We start from the raw sequence: 17,765 nt of genomic DNA, 5'->3' as shown, positions 1-17,765 counted from the left end.
GCTTATTCACCGTTTTTGGGCTTTGCCCTGTACCAAACCTGGAAGAACAAACTTAGCACTGACTCTGTGCTCATTTATTTTTGTAATTATATTTGATCCGTTGGTGCTGTGTGTTGTTGAGTTGGTGGTGATAAGTATCATTAAAAGTCCTTTGCTGGGCGCAGTGGCTCATGCCTGTAATCTCAACACTTCAGGAGGCCAAGGCGGGTGGATCACCTGAGATCACGAATTTGAGACCAGCCTAGCCAATACAGCAAAACCCCATCTCTACTAAAATACAAAAATTAGTTGGGCATGATGGCACACCCCTGTAATCCCAGCTACTCGGGAGGCTGAGGCAGGAGAATCGCATGAACCCAGGAGGCGGAGGTTGCAGTGAGCCGAGATCACGCCACTTCACTCCAGCCTCGCTGAAAGACCAAAACTTTGTCTTTTAAAAAAAAAAAAAAAGTCCTTTACATTTGCAATTTAATTCAGGACTTAGTCTCTTTCCTTCATTTCCTTCTTTTCTCTCTTGTTTTCTCTCTCTTTCATGCCCTCCACCCACTTCTACATTTCTGGCCAGCCCTACCCAGAGCAGACTTTCCATAGTAAGTGCTTGCAGACTGACAAATACATTATTTTCTTTGGTCCACCCAAATGACACTTGACATAGACAGGGCAAGTGTTCCTATCCTCATTTCCCAGCCAGATGAGCAAACTCACTTAACACATGAACTGTTTAATGTCATCCAGAAATGAGAAAGTGGTGAGGTTAGACCTAAATTTAAGTCTTTTCTGTCTAGCCCAGTGCTTGTCAATGAAACACAGCTGCTCAAACAAGCATTTCTTTTGAGCTGCTTCTATAGGTTGATGTTTTCATTCCTATTCTCCCGTTGTCCCATTGAAAGGCACATAAAGTGCAATAGGAGATATTTTGAGATGGACTGAGCCAGAATCCATGCCTGACTCCTCAGACAGTCTTGTGACTTACTGGGCTTTTTTGATGCCTGAGTAAATATTTGCTCCCACAGTGGATCTGCGAGTGCTAGTGCTGTGTCAGTGGGCTGCTCCCCATCTGTGGTGTATGGGACCAACTGGAGTGGTTGGAGGCCAAAAGGAAGGGAGAGCATCAAAGCCCCTCAATGTTCATTTACGTTTTCCAAATATTTATACGTGTGGTATTTTGTGGTGAGGGATTTTACAGCCAGAGAGAGCCACGAGTGCCAAGATGAGGTGGTGCAACCCCCTTTCCCTGTGGGAGGAACGCCCACAAAGGAGTTCATTTGTGTTGTATTGGCTTCTAGTTTGAGGAAAAACCCAAGGTGCTTCTCTGACTGGAACCTTGAAACATCACGACTAGTGGCATTGCTTACTTTAGGGGAAAAAAAAATCTCTCTGAAAATTGCTGGTATTTGAGGAAGACGAGAAGCCATGACTTTTGAAAGCAGGGTGTATTTGTGTGTCAGGGGCACAGCAGGAAAGTGATGACACATTCAAATTAGGAAGATTTGAGAGATTTAATAAAGAGAGTATTTACGAAGATAGAGGCAAAGCGTGAGGAACTCACAAGGAATGGTGCAGTAGCCCAGGAATAGGAGCAGCATGGCTGTTATTCTTCCTAGACCCCAGGAGTGGGGAGACAGAGTGATGATCAGAACCCAGAAAGACAATTTTAGGTAGAAAGGGCCACCCTGAAAGGCATAGTGACCTAGTGTGAGGGACATGGCCAGCGGCAGACACTCCCACCTCTTCCCCCCCGCCCCCCCTCCCCCCACCCGCCGTCATCTCTCACCAGGGGTCCTCATTGGTCAAAACCTAGTGGAGGCCCAGCGCCGTGCCTCCTGCCTGTAATCCCAGCACTTTGGGAGGCCGAGGCAGGCAGATTACTTGAGGTCAGGAGTTAGAGACCAGCCTGGCCAACATGGAGAAACCCCATCTCTACTAAAAATAGAAAAATTAGCTGGGCGTGGTGGCGGGCACCTGTAGTCCCAGCTACTCGGGTGACTGAGGCATGAGAATGACTTGAACCTGGGTGGTGGAGGTTGCAGTGAGCCAAGATCATGTCATTGCACTCCACCCTGGGTAACAAAACAAACAAACAAAAAACTCAGTGGAAGTCGGAGGGTAAGTAGGGTAGGCTTGGGGCAGAAAGCAAGATGGAGAAAGTGGGAGAGTGGAGCTGACGAAGCAAACAGAAGCTGTTCAGCACAGCCAGCCTCGTTGGAGAGTGGTGGACCTCAGCCTCTGAAAACTGTCCTGAGATGTTCATGCGCATGATTAGTTAACTGTTTCTCCAGCACATTGGAGGATCGGTTTCCAAGATCTATGTGAGAGTTCTTTAGGAACAAAGGCTATCAAAAAGTCAGCGCAGGATTGGGTAACCCTTTGTAGAAGTCCAAGCTGCCGGTTCTGAACCAGCAGGGAATACTTGCCGACGTCGGAGACATTTTGGTTGTCACAACTGGGGTGGGTGCTCCAGTCATCTAATGGGCAGAGGCCAGGGATGCTGTTACATATCCTACAGTGCACAGGAGTGCCCCCCGCCACACAGGGTTATCCAGCCCCAAATGTCAATACTGCCAGTGGGAGAACTCTGCTCCCTCTCTCTGCCTTATTTTATTGCTACTACTATTTTTCCATCTGAAAAGATCTTATATTTGCTTCTTGTTTAATTGATTCTGTTGCATCTGTCTCCACCTATGAGAATATAACCTCCAAGAAAGCGGAAGTTTGGTTTGTCTTGTTCATCACGGTACCCCTGTTGCTTAGAATAGCACCTGCCACATGTTAGACACCCCACAAATATGCCTGATTGAATGAACAGAAAAGAAAGGGAAGTTTGCTCAACATAATTTGCTTTTAATGACACTGTGATAATTTCTGGTGTGTGTTGCTTCTTTTCCCAAGGGAGATGTGCTAGTTTTAGTTTGGAAGGAATATGCATCTTTCTTTTCTCAAGTTACCAAATCCATCTTTTTCTGTCTTTTGTAATTTGAGGCCATAGTTACCCATTTTCAGTGTTCCCATGCCTTCCTTGTTCATTACAGTTCCTCCAAGATTCTTTCAGCCTTTCAGTTTTCTTAGCGTTTTGTTATTCACTTCACTCACCCTCATGGGGAGAAAATAGGTGTGTCTGTTCAATTTTTCTTCTTGGTCATCTGTTGCCTGTACCATGGGTACTATAATCTCTTCACCTTTAAATAACTTTTCCTGGCTGGGCAAGGTGGCTCATGCCTGTAATCCCAGCACTTTGCAAGGCCGAGTTGGGCAGATCACTTGAGGTCAGGAGTTCGAGACCAGCCTGACCAACATGGTGAAATCCCATCTCTACTAAAAATACAAAAAATAGCCAGCCGTGGTGGCACACACCTGTAATCCCAGCTACTCGGGAGGCTGAGGCAGGAGAATCACTTGAACCTGGGAGGCAGAGATTGCAGTGAGCCGAGATTGTGCCCCTGCACTTCAGCCTGGGTGAATGAGCGAGACCATCTCAAGTAATAATAATAATCATAATAATAACATTTTTATTAGAGAGGAACATTGTTTTATTTAATTAGTCATCTGTTATACCATCAACTCAAGCAGCTGTTGACAATATGTAATTTTCAAAGACTTTTATTTTTATTTTTTAAACTTCCATTTATTAAATAATAATTTTAAAGTATTAATTAGGCTCTCAGAGAATAACTAAAACTCCACTGGAGAATTTGACATCTATTTGCCCTTTTCTTCAGCATAATAGAATGCTATTTACTGCAATTAAGCAGTAATTCTTATTTTAAAAAAAATTTTAACTGCCTTTGTATAATGAATAAAATAATACATTTCCTCAAATACCCAGCATACTCGGAGTTAGGACTGTTTTGCTCTGGCACAATCTGCGAGAACATCTTGCAAGACAAAAGGGAGTATTATTGGTGATAACCTATGTCTCACATTTCCATTTAATGAAGTATTACTTAAAATGTTTTTAAGGTATCTGTGATTGGCCTGATGACAATAACTTAATCACCATTCCTAGCCAACTGCTGACTTCCAAAACAGATATTATTATTTAAAACAGAATTAGGCTAGATGTGGTGACTAACACCTGTAATCCCAGCGTTTTGGGAGGCCAAGGTGAGAGGATCACCTGAGGCCAGGAGCTTGAAACCAGACTGGTCAATATGGTGAAACCCTGTTTCTACTAAAAATACAAAAAATAGCTGGGCAAGGTGACACATGCCTGTAATCCCAGCTACTCAGAAAGCTGAGGCTGGAGAATCATTTGAATGTGGGAGGTGGAGGTTGCAGTGAGCCGAGATCACACCACTGCACTCCAGCCTGGGCGAGCCTGGGCGACAGAGCTAGGCTCCGTCTCAAAACAAAACAAAACAAAACAAAACAAAACAAATAAAACAGAATTGGTTACAGTGTTTGTTCTGTAGCCTTCAGCTGCTGCCTTTCCCAAATAGGGAAGGAAGCCCCTTCTAATGAGCCAGCACTTCATAAAGACAAGATCCCCATTTTCAGCCTTCGCCCTGGGCAGAAATTCCCAAGATATGCCCAGCTCCAAAGTTACTTTTTCTCCCCTAATGATTTGAGAAATTCACCCATGATTTTGCTGAACTTCTGCCAGCCAGTGACCCTGCAAAGTGATACCTTCCTGTGGGCCCCACCTCCGTCTCCTCCATAGCTGAAAGATATATGGCATGTGAGATATTATTTCATAACTATTCATAATTATGAAGAATTTGGTTGACTTTTAGTTTAAAGATACAAAATTTGCACCTTCCTCTTCTACTCCCTTCTTTACATAAAAATAGGAGCTAAGACTGGGTGCAGTGACTCACCCCTGTAATCCAGCACTTTGGGAGGCCAAGGAAGGTGGATCACCTGAGGTCAGGAGTTCGAGACCATCCTGGCCAACATGGTGAAACTCCATCTCCACTAAAAATACAAAAATTAGCTGGGCATGGTGGTGGGTACCTGTAGTTCCAGCTACTTGGGAGCCTGAAGCAGGAGAATTGATTAAACCTGGGAGGCATAGGTTACAGTGAGCTGAGATCGCGCCATTGTACTCCAGCCTGGGTGACAGAGCGAGACTCCGTTTCAAAAAAAAAAAAAAAAGAGTAAGAATAGGAGCTAACATCTCTCCACCCCACCTCCCATCAAAAAAAGAAAAAGATTATATAACATTGGATTTCTAGTTATTTCCCAAATTAACATTTTGCTAGAAGTCTTTGGTTTATCTGATAATATATATTTTTTGAACATCATACAAATAAACACATGCCTTTGTATTTTGTAAACATTTCATTAATACTTTATTTGCCTTAACTGTGTCGATATATCTGCTGGCATTTTTAGAATTAATAATGGTAGTAGCTAACATGTACTGTGAGGTTATTTTAACCCAGACTCTCTACATAGGTTATTTTACCTTTCTTCGGGGGTCGGGGGAGACAGAGTCTCGCTCTGTCACCTAGGCTGGAGTGTGGAGTGCAGTGACACGATTTCCGTTCACTGCAACCTCCACTCCTGGGTTCAAGATTCTCCTGCCTCAGCCTTCTGAGTAGCTGAGACTACAGGCACATGCCACTATGCCCGGCTATCTTACCATTTTTAAGGAACATTATGATTACTGTCCCTTCTGTGAATGAGCAGTCTTAAGGCTCCATGAGGTTTAGTAATGTCCACACTTGCTAATAAGTGGTGGAAATCAGATTTGAACTCGGCCTTGTGACTACAGGGTCCACAGGTTCACCTACACACCCCTTTGTCTCCCAGTCGCTGAAGTTGTACTGATCTTAGACAAGCATCCTAACTTTCTCTAGGACCTTCAGCTGGACTTCCTTATGAATCCTGCTATGTTTCCACAGTTCATTTTATTATGATTTTAGCCATCGTTCATTCAATGAAAATAATTACATTGCTGTCATATAGGGATGTGCTGTGAAACTACAGAATTTTTTTTTTTGAGAAGTTTCAGGAGAACTAAATTCCTTACAACTTGTGCTTTGAGCCCATTCACATCCAGTCTCACTCAGGAGCAGGAGTAGCAGCAGTTTTCCTCCACTGACATACAAATTAAAGGGCATTTTTGACTCCACAGCATGGGAGAAAGGGTATCATATGTTTCCAAATGAAACCAGCACAGCCCCAGCTCTGTCCCCTAGCCAGAGCGGCTGCACGGGGAGATCTGGGAGGCAGGTGATCATCCTTATTTAGATGTGCCAGAGATCATGTGACCAGAAAATGGAGGCGAATCTGTATTTCCAGTTAACTGCTCAGAAGAGAGATGCTGAAGAGCTGTAGCCGTGCATGCTTCTCACCCTCCTGTTAGAAAGCCTTCTCTCATCCTCAGAAGGTAGGTGGGTCCTGGTGCAGCTTTTAGGATATCGGTACAGGAAGGACAGAATGAGATGGGGAGTGTTGTTCTCAAAGACTAATCTCTTGCTGCTGGGAAGTTGGCGGGGGGAGAGGGGAGGGGGATGAGAGGATGCCGAATTCTGCCCAGCCCCTTGCAACTGACAGCTGCCAGCTGCATTTTATTCCGTATCCACTCATCCTGGAAAGGCTGTGGTCTTTATGCTATCCCCGCCCCTTTCTTGGCGATCAGGTAATCAGGAAACAGACTTTGCACAGGTGTAATCATTTTGTTTTCTTTTATATCTATGATGAAAATGAAGAGAGAAAAATAAAAGGAAGTAACAGATTTGAAACTGTTTGAGATTATTGCCTAATGAGAAATAAAATGTCTATTTGGATTATTTGACAAGCAGGACAGCCCTAGTAGAGAGGCATTTTTTTTTTTTATGTTATTCCTAATTGCTATTGAAACTAGCGCATCTGTTTTTCTAAATAATCTTGTAACCTTTACATCTTACCTGAGTTTTAAGATGCAGAAATAGGTCATCTTCAAACATGGGCTTATGTTGTTCCCTTTGTCTTTTCAAAATCAAGAAAGAATACTCTACTGAAAGGATATCAGTATTTCACTGAGAGACTAAGTTATGTGAGGAAGTAAAAAAATTACCACCTGGTCAATTTCAACCAGGAATACACAGGTTATTAAATTTCTGTGTGGTAACTAGAAAACAAAGCTAGACTCTCACCTAGCAGAAGTGATTTAAAGTGTGACTCTGCCTGAGATCAGGGTACTGGCCATGTGGATGAAAGGGAAAGGGGGCATAATCTCCATCCACTGTCCCCTCTTTGATGTGAACTGTTGACATGGTTTGATCTTATGTAAGCTGCTATGTGAGTGCAGCTTCCGGGACCACTTCCAGCCAGATGGCTGCCCTGTGCCCCTCCTGTAGAGAAAATGGGAGTGGCTCCTGCGTGCATCTATTCCAAAATCTTCATCTGATGAAAGTTTTCTTAGAATCATAACTGATAATATGCATGGAATGTAAAATCTGGAATAATTAGATTACGATGCCTGGCAATCAAAAAAATGACCCATGGAATTTCTCTTAATTGCTAAGAGAAACTTCTTATCTAGGAGGTAAAACAAAACAAAACAGCTTTTATGGAAATGTCTCTCTGGGCAAATTAGACATTTTTAGGGTACTGAAAGCTCAGCACTCTAAAGTGGTTTGGACCTTGTTCCCCAACTCAGAAGAACAAGATGAGGTTACTGTCATTGGAAATCAGCAGCACGTAAATATCCCTGTGAGATTTAGCTTTGTAAGCCAAGTTACCCTTTATGTCCTAAATAAGGTTTAATGCCTCATAGATGCTTGAGGATGGTGAGCCAAATCTCCTTCCTATTAACAAGAAGTCAAATTAACTTTTTTTCCAATGGTTAGTGCTCTGTTTGGTACATCCCAGTGAACTTCTATTTACATTCCATTTGGTTTCTCAATCTTGAGTGGCTTTGTACTCCTGGGAAGATTTATCTCTTCAATAAGAGATCACAGTACTTTCTTGATTTTTTAACTTCACACTTTCCAGCTCTACAGAAGACAAGGTGTAGGGTTTGCACACAGGTTCGGGTGCTCGATATAGGTTACAGTGCAAAAGCTTAGGTTTATCTACGGCAAATAAAAGCTGATTTTTTTCCTACTTAACTAGTCTGGAATTGCTTGCCTTGTGTTTGCTGTATCAAGATTTTGCAGGCAGAGGCTTTACATGAACCAAGTTCCTGCCCGAGTAGTATTTGTATTTGGGATGGTTTCTCAATTCTTTACCAATCCAAGTTAAGGGTAATTGGTAGTTGAGGGAAGGAAGAAGGGGTGAGAAGGGGCAGAAGGAAAAGTAGAGGACAGATTCTGTCCCCTGGTATCTTGTCTGCCAGGTTGACAAAGAACATGGCTCCTTCTGGATTAATACTGGCAGGAATCGTGAGGGGCTTGTGGAGAGGTACATCACTATGTTGCTCAGGCTAGTCTGAAACTGCTGGCCCCATAGGAGGGGTATTGGAGAAGAAGCAGGAGTAGATGCCCTTCATCTGAACACTCTTTTCCTTAGAGAGCTGTTGCCAAAGTTGGCTCTGTCTTGTTCTGATACCTGCCTATTTGCCTGTTACTTTGATAGTTGTTTGATTCCTTATATTGTTCTTGAATCCTAAAGTTCAACTGCTAAAGTAATAGAAGCTGAACTAAATTTTAGAATTCATTTGGATTCACTTCTTGAATTTACAGGCAGAAAATGAGTTCTAGTTAGAGTGAGTGATTGTCTTAAGATCACCCAGTCAGTGTCTACGCTGGGATCAGAATTCAGGGGTCTTAGCTCTGGACCTTGTGCTACTTCCTGTCAGCTCAGGGCCTTTGAGAAAAAAAAAAAAAATCTTGATGCGGTATCTCATGGCTGTAATCCCAGCACTCTGGGGGGCTGAGGCAGGAAGATCACTTTGAGACCAGCCTGAGCAACATAGTGAGACCCTGTCTCTACAGAAAATTTAAATATTAGCTGAATGTGGTGGCATGCACCTGTAGTTCCAGCTGCTTGGGAGACTGAGGCAGGAGGATGCCTTGAGCCCAGAAGATTAAGGCTGCAGTGAGCTATGATCACGCCATTGCACTCCAGCCTGGGTGACAGAGCAAGAATCTGTCTCAAAAAAGAAAAGAAATCTAGTCCATGCATTAGCATTTTTTCATGGCTTAAAAAAAAAAAAACCCTACCACTCTTCTATTTTTAGGATAAGGTGGCATTTCCTAATTCATCTACAACCCTTAGACTCGTATGCATTTGGGGAAAATGAAATCTCTCTACTGTCAGAACGTGAGTGTTTATTATTAACAGGATGCTATCCCTAAGAACTGCATATGATACAAACTAAGGTGCAGTCTCCTCACTCTAGTGTGGGGAGGAGAGAGTAAAACAAATGGCCGTGAAGGACAGGATGAAATCAATTCCATAAGAAATTATACAACGGTGGGGCTCTGGATGCTTAAAGGTGAGAAAGTGTTGCTTCATTTTCTTTGTTGTGGAGTGCCTAGTACAGGATCCATGCCTGAGGAAGATTCAATAGGTTGGGAGAAGGAATATTTCAGTGGAGGGAATATAATAAACCCAGCTATGGAGTCAGGAGAGGTATCAGTTGGAGTTGGGAGACTTAAGAGAATCTCATTTTGCCTGAAGGGTAGAGCAGTTGGAGAAGCTAAGAATGGATTATTCTAAGTGGTTAAGAGCCCCCAGGGCTGCAACAAGGAAGTCTGTATTCAATGGTTTTTGTTGGCAATGGAAAGCTGATGTTTCTTGAGCTGGGTATGGTGATTGCAATAGACTGGCAATGATGCAAGAGACATGGGAGGGCAGATGGGAAGTGGCAATCCACCGGAGACATAATCAAGGCTGGAACTGTTCCTGGGATGGAAAGAAGGGAGGTAGTTTCAGAACTGCAGACACAGAAGAAAGCTAGAGGTCATGAAAATTGAGGAAGATGAGAACCTACTGGGGAGGTGCCCGCAGAAGAATTGGCAAGCCCTATGAAAGGTCATTATTTCATTCTTTGTGTCTGAGCACCTGCAGCCTTGGTGAGTTACTTGATATAAGTTCATATAAGCAAGGCAAAGAAAGCACAAAACTCTCTCCTCAGTGGAACAAGACAGAGCCTACTTGGGCAGCAACACTAGCTGCAAGTGAAAAACCACATCTGATTCATCAGCCTTAGGTCATGGTTCTGGTGCTGGACAGTGGTCTCTATGACTACACTTTCTTTGTTGCCAAGAAGGCAGGTCTGCAGATCTCTGTACCTATTGGGATGGGATGTGAAGAGGATTGGTGGTGTTTTCCTCTGGTCAGGCTCTTACCTCCTGGGCAGTGGCTATAGAAGGAGAACACCCAGTTTCAGGGCAGGGGTGAGGCCAAATGCTGTCTGTGACAAGCTGCAAGGAGATTCTGACTCATAGGTTGCAAGAACAGAATGAGTCTTGATTGTAGGCTTAGGAACTGAGGAGAAAGTGGGAAGAAAAAGAACAGGAGAGCTCAGATATAATCTATCCTCATTGCCTCCCTGGCTTACCAACAGGCCAGATACCACCTTTTATTGGAGGCTTCTAGATTGCTCTACTCTACCCCCGCATCTGGAGGAGCTGCTGCTGCCTCTGAAATTCGTGTAGGATTCTCATGGCTTTTAGCCCCTCCTGTGCTGTTTTGTGTGAACCTGTATGTGTCTTTTCCTCTTTATCCTCCTAGATTTTAAATTCTCTGAGAGCAGAATGTGTCTCTGATCCATTCTTTTTGTAATACAGCCTCCCCGCACGCTAGCACTTTCCATATGACTCTAGGACTCAAATGTTTGTTGAACTCCTGCTGGAATGAATAGCCTGAGAAACAAACAGTATCAGAAAGAAGCCACAACTGTCAAAGCTTGTGGCAATCTGCTTTGGAAACCCTAGGCAGATGACCAGAAGAATCTTGATATGGTTTTACCTGGAGAGAGGGAGCATTCAATATCCCTTCCAATCCAAAAACTGAACACCAAACACATGCTTTCAGTATTGCCTGGAAAAGCAGGATTTAGTGCTGCCCAAACCCAAGATGAAAGTCCCATTCATAAAGCCACCATGGCCCACCAATGTTGTCCCTTAACAGTTATATTCTTCTACATCCAGTTCCCAGAAATATCCAGGAAAGGTTGATGAAATTGGATGTTCTAAAAATAGTTCTAAAATAAAATAGTCCTAAAATAAAATAAATAGTCCTAAAATAAAATAGGATAAATAGTCCTAAAATAGACTATAGAATAAATAGTCCTAAAATAAAATAGGAGTGAAACCAACATAGTGTGATCCCAAGAGAGCAGCTGAGCATGAGGTAGGTAAGGAGGACAGGTAAAATGGAGATGAAAGGAGTGCTAGAGACTATTCATCTGTAGAAAGGTCAGTACTGATCATTGAAGGAAAGCAAGTATGGGATGGAGTTGAGCCTCATTCCTGGGTTGGTCATGGGGAAGTTTTCCTTGTACGTTAGACTAAGTTCAGATGTAATCAAGGCTCATGGCTGGGCTGGATGCAGTGGCTCATGCCTGTAGTCCTGATACTTTGGGAGGCTGAGGTGGGAGGATCACTTGAGGCCAGGAGTTTGAGCCCAGGCTGGGCCATACAGTGAGACCCCATCTCTATGAAAAAATCGCAGAAAATGCCTTAGCCAGTTGTGGTGGCACACACCTGTGGTCCCAGTTACTCAGGAGGCCAAGATGGGAGGATCTCTTGAGGCCAGGAGTTTGAGACCAGCCTAGGCAACATAGTGAGACACCGTCTCCTACCAAAAAAAAAAAAAATTATTTAAACTTAGCTGGGTGTGGTGGCACACACCTGTGGTCCCATCTACTCTGGAGCCAAAGCGGGAGGATCTCTTGAGGCCAGAAGTTCAAGACCAGCCTGGGCAACACAGTGAGACCCTGACTCTACCAAAAAAATTTTTTAAACAGCCAGGCATAGTCATGGATGCCTGTGGTTCCAACTACTTGGAGACTGTGGTGGGAGGATCACTTGAGCCTGGGAATTCAAGGCTGCAGTGAGCCGTGTTCATGCCACTGCGCTCCTGCCTGGGTGACAGAGCGAGACCCTGTCTCAAAAAAATAAAAATTAAAATTAAAAACCTCCTGTCTTTGCAATAAAGGCAGAGATTGGATTTCCTATAATGAGTGTCTCACCAAGTTTTTTATGTACTTGCCACTAGCTGGATATAGCTGTTATTGAGCTGTTATGTTTATTTTCCAGTCCTTTCATCTATCAGCAGGGACCTGGTAACCCAAAAATGTGAGTGATGTAGAGAGAGAGTTATAGAATCTAATGTAATGCTATAACTCTGTGAATAACAATTATTTAAAAGCATAAGCACATTTTCTTCCCTGAATATCTGTCTACATTTATGCAACAAAGACATAGAAATGAAAAAGAGATGGTTAAATGAATCAGTTCTCCCCAAGAGGTTGGCAGAGCCATATGATTACTGAACGTATCCCTCAGGAGGGTATGAAATTAATCAAGTCTTGTAATTAGCTTCATAGAATGTGATTATATTGTGCAGCAGGATACATGTAAGTAAGCGGGATGGCCTCTTTCTCCCAGTGTCGAGGGGCCTAACTTAGGTTTCTCTCTCTCCCTGGAGATCTGTCAGGCAGCCATAGAAGGGCTTTCTAGCAGAGAAGATGAGTGAAAGGACTAATATACTCCTTCCAGAGTCAAGAGTCTCCTCCTTGACACTGGATATACCGGTGAAGATCTGATACTTTATTGGTTTGCTAGGGCTGCTATAACAAAGTACCAAAGACGAGGTGGCTTAAACAGTAGACATTTATTGTCTCACAGTTGTGGAAGTCTGAGATCAAGGTATAGCTAGGATTGATTTCTTCTGAGGCCTCTGTCTCCTTAGCTTGCATGTGACTGTCTTCTCCCCATGTCTTCTGGTCTTCCCTCTGTGTGTGTTTGTGTCCACATTTCCTCCTGCTATAAGGATGCCAGTCATATTGGACTATGGTCCACCCAAATGACTTCATTTTCACTTAATTACCTCTGCAAAAACCCCATTTCCAAACACACATCTTGAGGTACTAAGGGTTAAGACTTCAACATAAGATTCTTGGGGGATGCAATTCCTCCCATAATAGATACCTTAGGAATGTGACAGCATATGTGCCAGGAATTCCTGATGGTCCTGTGAATGGTGACAGACCTCCAACCCCATAAACCATTTATTGTACTTCAATGATGAGTCTCTGCATCCCTTCAGGGGATCCATGACCTCCTAGGAGACTCAGAGTGAATATAGAAGGCTAAGTGTAACCCAGCATCTTCTAATAATAATAATAATAATAGTAATATTAGAAGTAATCATATAATGGAACTGTTGCCGAGCACTTTACTCATTATCTCCTTGAAATCTCTCCTCTCATTCCCATTTTGCAGATGAGGAAACTAAGTCTTAAGAGAAGTCAGTAACTTTAGCACAGTTACATGGTTAATAAGAGACAGAAGTGGCCGGGCGCAGTGGCTCACGCCTGTTATCCCAGCACTTTGGGAGGCCGAGGAGGGTGGATCACTTGAGGTCAGGAGTTCAGGATCAGCCTAACCAACATGGTGAAACCCTGTCTCTACTAAAAGTAGAAAAATTAGCCCGGCGTGGTGGTGCAGGCCTGTAATCCCAGCTACTCAGGAGGCTGACGCAGAAGAACTGCTCAAACCCAGGAGGTGGAAGTTGCGGTGAGCTGAGATTGTACCACTGTACTCCAGCCTGGGCGGCAGAGCAAGACTCCATCTCAAAAATAGATAAATAAATAATAACAGGCAGAAGTGGAGTGAGTCCCATTGACGCCACCAGGGTAGATCGCCTCCCTGTTTGTGAGCACTGTTGTTCTTAAACTGGTGTGAAAGGCTAAGGAGAAATTTCTTGCAGGTGGATGTGTATGAAGGGACCTGAAGAAGTCCAGCAGCTTTACGGTGGATATCTAAGGAAGTCCAGAATCCCCAAAGAGCATTGAAACCCTAAGTGTGATCTGGAATTTTCCCACTGCCAAGAAGTCGCTAACTTAGATCTGTTAGACCCCAACCATTGAAAGTGGAGGAAATGAGACTCAGGCAGGAAGGGAGCACCGGGGCTCTGGAGCTGCCCTGGGGTTGAGTCTGCAGCCGACTCCTCCTCCTCTCCCCGCTCCCTTTGACTTGTCTCTGAGAAACCGTCCTGGGAGACAAGCTAGCAGGCCAGACAAACTCAAGCAGTTTTTTTAAAAAGTAGCCTCTGACTCATAGATGTAGAGTAGAATGGTGGTTGCCAGAGGCTGGGGAGGGGGTGAGGGAAAGAAGAGTGGTTGATCAAAGGGTACAAAATTTCAGTTAGATCTGAAAAATAAACTTTAGTGATCTGTTGCAGAGTGGTGACTATAATAAATAATCATGCACTGTATATTTCAAAATTACTAAAAAAGTAGATCTTAAATGTTTTCACCACAAAAAATGCAAGTATGTGAGGTGATGCATTTGTCAATTTTCTTTGATGATTCTACAGTGTAAATATATGCCAAAACATCACATTGTACCCCATCAATATACATTTGTGTGTGTCTATATGTGTGTATATATATTATATGTACATATGATGTATACTATATATATTTTATGTATAGACACAAAAATTCATGGTGTACACAAATACATATGTGTATATATGTATATATACGCATACACAAATATTTATGGATACAAATACAAATTTATGGAGCATATGTATACACACACACACACACACACACACATATATGTTAGCATCAGATTTCAGGGCATGTCCCTCCCCACATGATATTCTATGATATTCTTTCATTGGCATTCAGGATTAGAGGAGTGATAAACAGAAATGCATTCATCCAACAAACATGTGAAGGTACGCCTAATTTCAGGGATCATGACCCTGGCACTTCCTTTATATGGGAGTTAACCCTGTCTCTGTAAACAAGAATATACCCACGTGTAAGCTTCCTGAGAGCATACGTATTTTTCCCAATCTGTTTTATCAGTCAGGTCATTTTGGGTGATGGGTGACAAAAACTCAACTTACCCTGCTTAGGTTAAAAAGAATATTAACTGGCTCATATTATGAAAACCAAAGAACTAATCTGGCTCTAGGCAGAGGTGAATAAGGAAGCTCCAAACACGCAGTCAATGTTTACCCATTTTTTTTCCTTCACTCATTGTCTCCGTTTCTTAATACAGAAAGGATTCTCCATAGGCCCTCAGGTTTACATTACAGTCAGCTGCAATCCCCAGAGAAAGGCTTTCTTTTTCCCAGAGTTTTCAACAAAATCTGGGTTGAGTCTCTCCTTGGAAGAACTGGTGTCACATGCTTATTCGTGGAACCAATCACTGTGGCAGGGGTGGGGACTCTGCTGATTGGTCAGTCCTGGGTCAGGTGCCTGTCTCTGCAGGGAAAGGAGATTACCTTCAATCCTCAAACCCTGGGACTTAGTGTGATGGAGAAATTTTTCTGCAAAGGGGAATAGAGGTGCTGTTATCAAAAGAAGAAAGAGTCTGGGGAGGACACTGGGCTACTACATCTGAATACACTGAAAAAGTTAATTATCAGGAGGAGATGAAGAGAGGTCAATTAAAGGGTACAAATGTACAGTTTGGTAGAAGAACTTAGCCCTAGTTTTTGCCAGATCATTAGAGTGACTATTGTTTACAGTAATCTATTATATATTTTTTAAATAGTTAAAAGAAAAATTTGAATATTTTTTAGCATAAAGAATACACAAATATTTCAAGTCATAGCTATCCCAAATGACACTGGTTTGATCTCTACAAATTATATTAATGTATTAAATTATAATGTAATGTACTCCCCAAAATATATACATCTATTGTGTATCAATAAATAAAATAAAAATAGTGGGGCTGGGCACAGTGGCTCACACCCGTAATCCCAGCACTTTGGGAGGCCGAGGCAGGTGGATCACCTGAGATCGGGAGTTTGAGACCAGCCTGACCACCATGGAGAAACCCCATCTCTACTAAAAATACAAAAAATTAGTTGGGCATGGTGGTGCATGCCTGTAATCCCAGCTACTTGGGAGGCTGAGATAGGAGAATCGCTTGAACCCAGGAGGCGAAGGTTGTCATGGGCCGAGATAACACCATTGCACTTCAGCCTGGGCAACGACAGTGAAACTCCAACTCAAAAAAAAAAAAAAAAAAGTTAATAGCGATCATCCATAGTGGCAAAATTTAGGAATATTTTGCCTTTATATTTTCTATCATATATAATTCTATTTTTATATAAGAAATATATATTGTAAGTTTTCTATAAGTAAACTATATTTTTATAATGAATAAGACTTTTTAAAAGTTTTGTAAATTAATCTGTCTGAGAAAATAAAGCCTCTTTTAAAGTCTAAATCACTCCGTCTACTAAGGGGCTTCTGGCTAAGATCAAGAGCCAAATCTCTTCTCTCTCCTAACATTTTTATCGCCTTCACTGTCTCCTGCTAATTCTGGCCTCCAGGGAGGTCTCATTTTGTCACCTCCTCTGCCTTTGCGACTTCCCATGACTCTCAGAGTTCCTCCGTGTTTTTAATGTATTTAAAATATCAGTTTATCTTTAAAATAAACTATTTGGACTTTACTTAAAATTTCAAGGTGACAATATATCTTTTAAAAGATATGCCCTGACTAGATTTAATTGCCAGTGTTTTTTTATAACCTCTAGCTGATAAGAATTCCCTGAAAGGAGTTTTTAACATAAATCTGGGATCCTTTTACAAGTGTTTTATGTGACATTCTGAGATAATTTATTTCCACAGGCTGATAGGATATACCTCCTTGTGGGAGCACTTGAAGAGCACCTTTCTGGTGGTTCAGGGGTAAAAATGATGCCTAAATTGAAGCAGTGGCGGAAGCATCAGTTGTCCTAGGACATCAAGCTCTAGTGCGCCTGGGTGGGCACCCACACAGTCGAGATTTTCACAGACAGATCCCACAGCTCTAAGTGTCCCTTTCAGGCTGTTCACCTCCAGATTTATGATCTGAAGGTGGTTTCGTGAGCTTAGAAAAACCTATCTTGTACCCTTTCCCAGGGCACCTGCTTTTTATTTTTTTATTTTTATTTTTTTGATTGTGGTAAGAAACACATAACGTAAAATTTACCATCTTAACCATTGTTAAGTGTACAGTTCAGTTACGGTAGGTACATTCACATTGCTGTGCCTAGATCTCCAGAACGTTTTCATTTCTTAAAATTAAAACTCAATACCCATTAAACAACATTTCCCCACCTCCCCAGCCCCTGGCAACCACCTGTTTCAACCATTTCTGTTTCTATGAATGTCACTGCTTTAGCTACTTCAGATAGGTGGAATCATACAGTAATGGTTTTTTGTTTTTGTGTGTGTGACTGGCTTATGTGACTGGCTGATTTCATTTAGCATGATGTCCTCAAAGTTCATTCATACTATAGCCTGTGACTGGATTTTCTTCCTTTTTAAGGCTGAATAATATTTCATGTATGCATATATACCACATTTTCTCTATCCATTAATATGGTTTGGCTCTGTGTCCCTACCTGAATTTCATCTTGAATTATAATCTCCATGTGTCCGGGACGGGGCCTGGTTGGAGGTGATTGGACCCTGAGGGCAGACTTCCCCCTGCTGTTCTTATGATAATGAATGAGTTCTCATGAGATCTGGTTACAAGTATGGCACTTCCCCCTTTGCTCTCTCTCTCTCTCTCTCTCTCTCTCTCTCTTCTATTGCCATGTAAGACGTGCCTTGCTTTCCCTTTGCTTTCAGTCATGATTGTAAGTTTCCTGAGGCCTCCCCAGCCATGTGGAACTGTGAGTCAATTAAAACTCTCTTTTTAATA

General features: G+C 42.5%; 1 protein-coding gene across 7 annotated transcripts in view; it reads left to right on the top strand.

The window, feature by feature from the left end:
• Positions 1-17,765, top strand: part of PRUNE2 (prune homolog 2) — a 293,604-nt gene that overhangs the window by 212,009 nt on the left and 63,830 nt on the right. The window contains exons 1-2 of one of the 7 annotated variants that reach the window (XM_025358686.1): positions 5,990-6,331; positions 10,606-10,750. The exons of the other annotated variants lie outside the window; for them this stretch is intronic. Of the exons in view, the coding sequence (XP_025214471.1) occupies positions 10,728-10,750 (23 nt within the window). The 5' untranslated portion in view covers positions 5,990-6,331; positions 10,606-10,727. Of the gene's footprint in view, positions 1-5,989; positions 6,332-10,605; positions 10,751-17,765 lie in introns of those variants that run through there. 7 annotated transcript variants of the gene reach the window in all.

Source organism: Theropithecus gelada, chromosome 15, assembly GCF_003255815.1.
Source record: "Theropithecus gelada isolate Dixy chromosome 15, Tgel_1.0, whole genome shotgun sequence".
Taxonomy (NCBI): domain Eukaryota; kingdom Metazoa; phylum Chordata; class Mammalia; order Primates; family Cercopithecidae; genus Theropithecus; species Theropithecus gelada.
This window is presented reverse-complemented; position numbering and strand designations above follow the sequence as displayed.